Raw genomic sequence first — 6,669 nt, 5'->3', positions numbered from 1 at the left:
CATTCAGTTGGAAAGTTTACAAAGGGACGTAACAGTAGTGTCGGTTTAGTCTTTGGTTTTTTATACACGTGTCCCGTTAGATACAGATATCAACACAGACCCGTTAAACCTAGCTCGCTTAGCTTTTGACACTGTTTTGACCACCCAGTGCAACGAATAGCCCTTCATGGGTCATTGCCAAACGTTAAAGTAATAACCAAAGATTAACCTAGACGTGTTCTAACATTTGAAATTGACCTAAAAGAAGACTTTTTTTTTCATGCAAAGTAGTTACGAGAAGCTCGTCGTTGTTTCAACTCCTGGCGACCCACTGGCCCGACAACCCTGCGGGGCTCTTTCTTCAACCAAAAAGACAAAAACAAAAAAAAGAAAAAACACGAGAAAGGCTACTTCCAAATAATTGGTCTGTTTTCCACACAATGCTTCATTCGTTTCCTTTGGGATAAGGGCGTGTGCCGTTGCTCCGCGCATGTATATTCGCTAAAACGGTAAAAAGAGTCATCTTTCCTCGGTGTGAGACGGGTTTAGTAATCTAGCGGATTTAGTGTCGCTGCGCGTTCACGAGCGCGCGGCCGGAGCGAGGCTCTTTTCTTTTGCTCCTCGTGCTTTGATAGTTGGTCTCGTGCTGCCCTCATCGGTCCGCCAGACCGAACACTGCGCGTGCTTACAGTAATTATTACTTTAACTTATTCTCATCGAGATCAGCAGCATGTCTCCGTTATTCTTTAACGTGTTACTCCGCGAGTCGTTACAATCCATTAGCTGCCACAAAGAACACACAAACAGTTTGCGTCTCTTTGTGTCCCCTGAAACTACGCGCCCCATAAGCCATTGCGAAACATGGTACCATTGACACCACTGACTTTATATACTAGCTGGACAGCCGAAAAAATGTCAACATTCTTATTTTATATTGAATATAAAAACATATATATATTTTTTTCTACCACGATGATTCTGACACATTTTATATCCAGCTCATTTTACTAGATGAATTATCCCATCCTGCAGGGGGCAGTATTACGCCCAGACGGCCAAAAATCCCAGAAGAAGAAGAAAATTCGTTTACTTTTATCTACTACCCAAGAAGAAGAAGACTTTCATCTGTCAGATGCAGAGTTCTTGTCGACAGCGGGAGAGAAACAGGGAACAGTGAAATAATCGGTCCGCTTTCATGATGAAATGCAGTCAACTACGATGGACCCAGCGGAAGAGTCCCCATCGATGTTATGGGGACTGGACCCGGTCTTTTCTGCCTTCGCTCGGCTGTATGTGTCAGACATCCTGGAGATGACAGAGTCCACGCAGGTACCAGGTAACACCTGCAGTACACAAGATGCTTAGTGTAAGGTTAGCAAGCATTGTGGATACGGATTTGTCCCAGTAGCTGATTAACTATTTATCATGATAACTATTTGTTAACAGAGCTAATTTAGCAGCTTAATCCATTACTAGTTGCTAACCAGGTGTTATTAAACGTCATTTTGTTTTTTCATATGTGGTCCAGAAATCCCATTAAATTCAGGTCAATTTTATTCTTAATTATTTATTGTTTTGTATCCACCCATGTCTCCAAGGTATTTACTTCTACAACTCACATCCAATCTACAAAGTTGATGTAATGGGGACAGTGGTTTACAAGAGGGAGAGAGATGACTTCTTCGTTTATGGAGGTACTGACACTGTTTGCAGTTATTATACTTATTTGTTTTGTTCTGTATACTTTTTGGAGATCCCAGTCATCACAGTAGCACGTACCATGTTTTTCTTTTAGCTGTAACGTGAGTAGTGATTAAACATCATGGTTATGTTATTATGTTATGATCAGTTTGTTTCCACTGACAAGCTCATATTTACTCTGACCTGCTGTTTAAAAGCATACAAATGACATGTTGTTGACATCCAAGTCTTCTTAGTGTCATTGCTCTTGTTCACAGTGGATGACAGTACAGGTGTTATAAACTGCCTCTGCTGGAAAAGTGACCTATTGAAAAAGGAGGAGGATCCCAGTAAATGTGAGTTCACATCTGTTTGAATCTCAGTGTTAGCATGGGTGTACTTCATGTGAAACTCTGTTAAACTTTAAAAGAAGCAGGAAAATTCTGAGTCACTACGCACTGAGAAGATGCTCTCAGCCCTCTGCTGACATAAGAAAAGGCTTCTATAAGGCTTATGACATCCGTCTTGCTCAGTTGCATAATATAATCATATTTAAACAGTTAATTTTATTGCTATAAAAGTTTAATCGATATGTGACTGCTTGGATATTATGACGTGGCTTTGGAGCATGTTCTGTTGCATGTTTCCAACTAAAAATAAAATGCAGAAACTGAGGAATAATTCACATTAGTGTATCTCTCTGATAGTGTCAGATTAACTTTTCTGTTCTACTGTTATAAACAGAATGGGGATCCATCAGCATAGTTTGCTTGTGTCATTATTCTTACCTGCCAGTTCATTAGGTACACTAGTGTAAGAGAATGTATTCTAATTGTACAGTCCTGCTCTAAGTCTTATCTTCATGAAGGTTTGGGTTTTAAGCATATGTTTAAATCAACTGAGGGAGCAGGTGATTCATTTTGTCCTACTATTGAATTGTGTTGTATCAACACATGTTTCTTATTATTTTGACAATATTCTCATAGTCAGTGAGCTAGGCCACAATTAAGAGTTAAATTCTCCCTGAATGTACTGAATGACCAGGTTATTCCATCAATGGATTCTTTTCTTCCCTGATGGTACACGTATCTTCCAAGATGACAATGCCAAGATTCATGGGGTTATTCATGGGGAGTGGTTCTGGGAGCAGGAGACATCATTTTCACACATGGATTGGCCAACACAGAGTCCAGACTTTAACACCTTTGAGATCTCTGGGATGTGCTGGAGAACGTTTTTGTCAGTGGTCAGACTCTCCCATCATCAATACAAGATCTTGGTGGAAAATTAACTCAACACTGGATAGAAATAAATCTTGTGACATTGTGGAAGCCTCTATTGAAACAACGCCACAGTGAATGCTGCAATCAAAGCTAAAGGCAATCTAATGAATCTAATTAAATATTAGAATGTGAACGTTTTTTGGTGGCGACTTTTTTTTTTTGGCCAGGCAGCGTATATCCTCTAAATCAATCACCTTTCTGACACTCTGAAACTCTGAAAGCTGAACATTAAAACCGTCATGAAGGGGGAGTTGGTGCATGACTGTTACATTAGAATGCATTCACTAGTGTACCTAATGAACTGGCAAGTGTATATTTGATAGGACAATAGGAAAATCTAAAGGAATGCTTTAGATTTTAGTAAAGCACACAGACTCATGCTGCTAAAAGAATGTGACCTGACCACTGAGTGTAGAGCAACACCATGTAGGCAAAGTCATTTTATCCATTTTTTATTTACCTATTTATTAGTGCAACTATAAAGCACTACATAAAGTTTTATCTTTTTGTTAATTAAATTGTTATTGGAACGTTGACTTTGTAAACCAGTATGAGAAGAAACTCCAATCACATAAACAATTTAAGACATGGTTTTTATCCATCTTTATTTCATCCAGGTACATTCAAAACAGATATAAAATGAGTGTGACTAATTTGAATCGATTAATCATGTGATTAATCGTGATTAAATACTGCAGACTATTAACAACTCCACAAACATCACTGTAATATACCCTGATATTTTATTTTTATATTTTATCTATAGCAGCAGGAAAGCACAGTAATGGCGCTCAGGGAGGCTTCAACCTAGAAGCTGAGCTGATAAAGCTGAGACAAATCCAGCAGAACCACTGCCACCTGGAGCTTGGCGAGCTGCTCCGGGTCAGAGGTTCGGTGAAGACGTCAAGGCAACAGAGAGAGATCATGGCCTCCACCTACTGTAAGTGTAGAACCCTATTATTTGTGTTTATTATAATTTACTGAATTAGAAGCTTGTACCAGTTTTAAATGTTAGAATAAACACCAGCGCACAAAAGCAACGGGATCCCAGTAAGAAAAACTACAAATGTTCCCACGCTAACATGCGCTCGCTCACTGTCTGAGTCTTACTGTCTTACTTTGTCACGCCTAGCACGTTTTATATGAGAGTATGCGAGAGCCGTTGTTGTCCTCAGTCCATGCATCATCTGTGTGTTTGTGTGTGTTCCCAGATAAAGTGAACGACCCGGTGATGGCGGCTCAGATAGCGTGGATGATGGAGGTTCCTCAGCTCTACAGACAGTGCTATGATAAAGTGCTGCAGCCCACCACAGAGAGGTACAAACATCCATCCCTACCCCTTCAGAGTAAACTGGGAGACACAACCTTTTAAATGTGTCTCCAAACGCGTATCGAGATCCATTTTGTGGTCTCTGTGCAAATAAATACATAATTTGAGTTTTGCTGTAGAATATTATAAGAGTTCCTGTCTCCAATGGATCTCTGCCTAACAGTGTGTCGGGGCCACAAACAAACATTTGTTGTGTGTTCATCATGACTTGAAGACTTGCCGATACATACTTTGGAGACGTCTGTCACGCTCACTAAAAGCATGAACAATGCACATTCCTTAAGTTATCTATTGATTGATCTCAACACTGACAGTTATTTAACTGACAAAGCCTGAATCACAACTGGAACTTGAATGTGTCCATACACTGCAAATAGTACATTGCTCCGGTACTTAAGTTAAATCGAGATACCAGTGATTATCGAGAAAATAGGTAACTTAACTACAGACAGATCCTTGTTCATCGGCATGAACACATCACCAGTTGTTTTACATACAACATACATTTTTTAATGAATCTCACACCGAGTACTCATGGTGATTGGATCACTCAAATAACCAGGTCTGGACGGGGCGTTTCATGTTTTTTGAGTTGTTTCTACACAGTTTTTATGTCTGTGTCAGGCTGCATCTTGCTGGGGATGGCTGCTGCCACAGAGGAGTGTCATTGCTATGGGGTGATTGTGCCTGGTTTGGTCTAGGGGAGGGGTACTTGTCTAAGTAACATCCATGTGAATGCCAGGTCCAAATTTTTCCCAACAGAACACGTAATTGTCGCAAGATGGTCAACGATAATCACTTATCATGTCAGTGGTCATAATATGATGCCTGATTGGTGTAGATTTATTAGAGCTTCTTTTAGCTATAGGGCAAGTTGTACTAATGATTATTATTCTCTTTTGGTCTGTCTCTCAGTGACTCACCCGTCAGTTCCCTCAAGAAGGCAACGGATATCCTGCAGGATTTCTTTCAGCAGAATTCGGTGACAAAGTTCAGACCCTATGATGTCCAAGACCTCCTGCTGCCTCTGATCTCCAGGCAGCCTCAGACAGACTCAGATGAGGTAGGGCAGAATAATACCGTGGAGCCATTTTCTTTTTGAAGATCTGCAACGGGTGGATGAAACAAAAATCTAACTTCAGACTTTGCTTGAAGAGTTCAGATCAAGTGAAACTACGATAAAATTGGGATTTTATTTCTCAAAACAAAGCAGATTTAGTTGAAGTGAGACAGAAAAACTGAGGATTCTGACAAACCACAGGTATATAAAGTAATAGCCATTGGGATTTTACATAAGAGTCAGTTAAATTAAAGACGGTACATCTTTCCAGAGCCTCACTCCAGTGTTTTTTGACTGTGCTCCTCTGATGCTGTTTAGGGGGCTGTCGCGGGTCCGTCCGGTGTCCAACAGCTACGGCAGCTTCTCAAGGAGGCCCTGAAGGTCTTAGAGGAGCAGGGTATTGTATACCACAAGGTCAAATCCCAGGACGAAGTCTACCGTGTAAGGAATGGCAGAGAAATCTCATATGAATTCTACTTTCATGTTGTGTCCGAATATTCACCCACGTCGTGTGTTATGCTGATGTTCTTCACCAGGTGACTCCACAGGACAAAGATCTCTTCATGGCCGTCAAAGACATCATCAGGGAGGACTCCAAAAGGGAGAAGTGTATGTACGACTTGTTCTTTCTTGTAACACGCCATCTGGATATCATTATGGGGCGCCCAGTTGTACCCCCGTACACCCAGTTGGATGAGCCCTAAAACCAATTACAGACATTTTGTTGTCAATTGTAAAGTGTGACTCTTGTTTCCTCCTCCTTTAGATGCAGAGAAGGGTTGCCACGTGCTGCATATCCTGTCTGCAGTCAGGCAGCGGTACAGCCTCAATGTGAGCAAAGCAGCCCTGGAGCTGGTCCTCAAGTCACTGGAGTGCAATAGCGACATCGTCAGCACCAGCGACAACCATTACACTGCATTTTAACACACTCCCTGTTCCACTGAATGAGCATCCAGCGTGTTTACGGAAATCATGCCCTCAGCAGTCCTTTACATCAAGTCTCACGCTGTCATTTTTAAAAAAAATAAAATTTCTATTGTATGTAAGTGAGCTAAGCTTCAATGTTGCATTTAACATAAATGTATGGATTGGCCTATCTAAAAAAAAAAGGCTTCGGTGAAGCTTTAGCACTCCACTGTTGAAAATACTAAAATGTACAACAGAACAATGATGTGGCTCTTGGGTGGATCAGCCTGCAAGCATGCAAACCAATTTGAAAAAAAGGCCCCTGGATCATTACTAAGACCTTCTTCTCTCGATGAGCCAAGAAACATAGAAGAATATCCACCTCCATCATCTCCCCTTATTAACCTGACAAAAAAGATGCCTTTATTTTA

The 6,669-nt window shown here is 40.8% G+C and overlaps 1 protein-coding gene across 3 annotated transcripts; it reads left to right on the top strand.

The window, feature by feature from the left end:
• The first annotated feature begins 534 nt into the window (after positions 1 to 534).
• On the top strand, positions 535 to 6,382 carry stn1 (STN1 subunit of CST complex). Of its 3 annotated transcripts, none has more exons than XM_047577908.1 (10): positions 535 to 669; positions 1,012 to 1,308; positions 1,578 to 1,673; positions 1,938 to 2,015; positions 3,709 to 3,882; positions 4,154 to 4,259; positions 5,188 to 5,335; positions 5,651 to 5,773; positions 5,869 to 5,941; positions 6,099 to 6,382. In XM_047577908.1, exons 2-10 carry the CDS (start codon positions 1,230 to 1,232, stop codon positions 6,254 to 6,256), a joined length of 1,035 nt encoding a protein of 344 aa, XP_047433864.1. In that variant the 5' UTR covers positions 535 to 669; positions 1,012 to 1,229; the 3' UTR covers positions 6,257 to 6,382. The 3 variants fall into 3 exon arrangements, with proteins under 3 accessions (XP_047433864.1, XP_047433863.1, XP_047433865.1); XM_047577907.1 differs by having other exon boundaries at positions 1,012 to 1,315; XM_047577909.1 differs by lacking the exon at positions 535 to 669 and having other exon boundaries at positions 1,211 to 1,350.
• Positions 6,383 to 6,669: the final 287 nt, after the last annotated feature.

This window comes from Mugil cephalus, chromosome 2, assembly GCF_022458985.1.
Source record: "Mugil cephalus isolate CIBA_MC_2020 chromosome 2, CIBA_Mcephalus_1.1, whole genome shotgun sequence".
Lineage (NCBI taxonomy): Eukaryota > Metazoa > Chordata > Actinopteri > Mugiliformes > Mugilidae > Mugil > Mugil cephalus.
This window is presented reverse-complemented; position numbering and strand designations above follow the sequence as displayed.

Coding starts and splice junctions, on each gene's coding strand:
- stn1 (XM_047577907.1), top strand. CDS start 1,183: ATGCAGTCAACTACGATGGACCCAGCGGAAGAGTCCCCATCGATGTTA. Junction 5,336..5,650: donor CTCAGACAGACTCAGATGAG/GTAGGGCAGAAT, acceptor GATGCTGTTTAG/GGGGCTGTCGCGGGTCCGTC. Junction 5,942..6,098: donor GGACTCCAAAAGGGAGAAGT/GTATGTACGACT, acceptor CTCCTCCTTTAG/ATGCAGAGAAGGGTTGCCAC.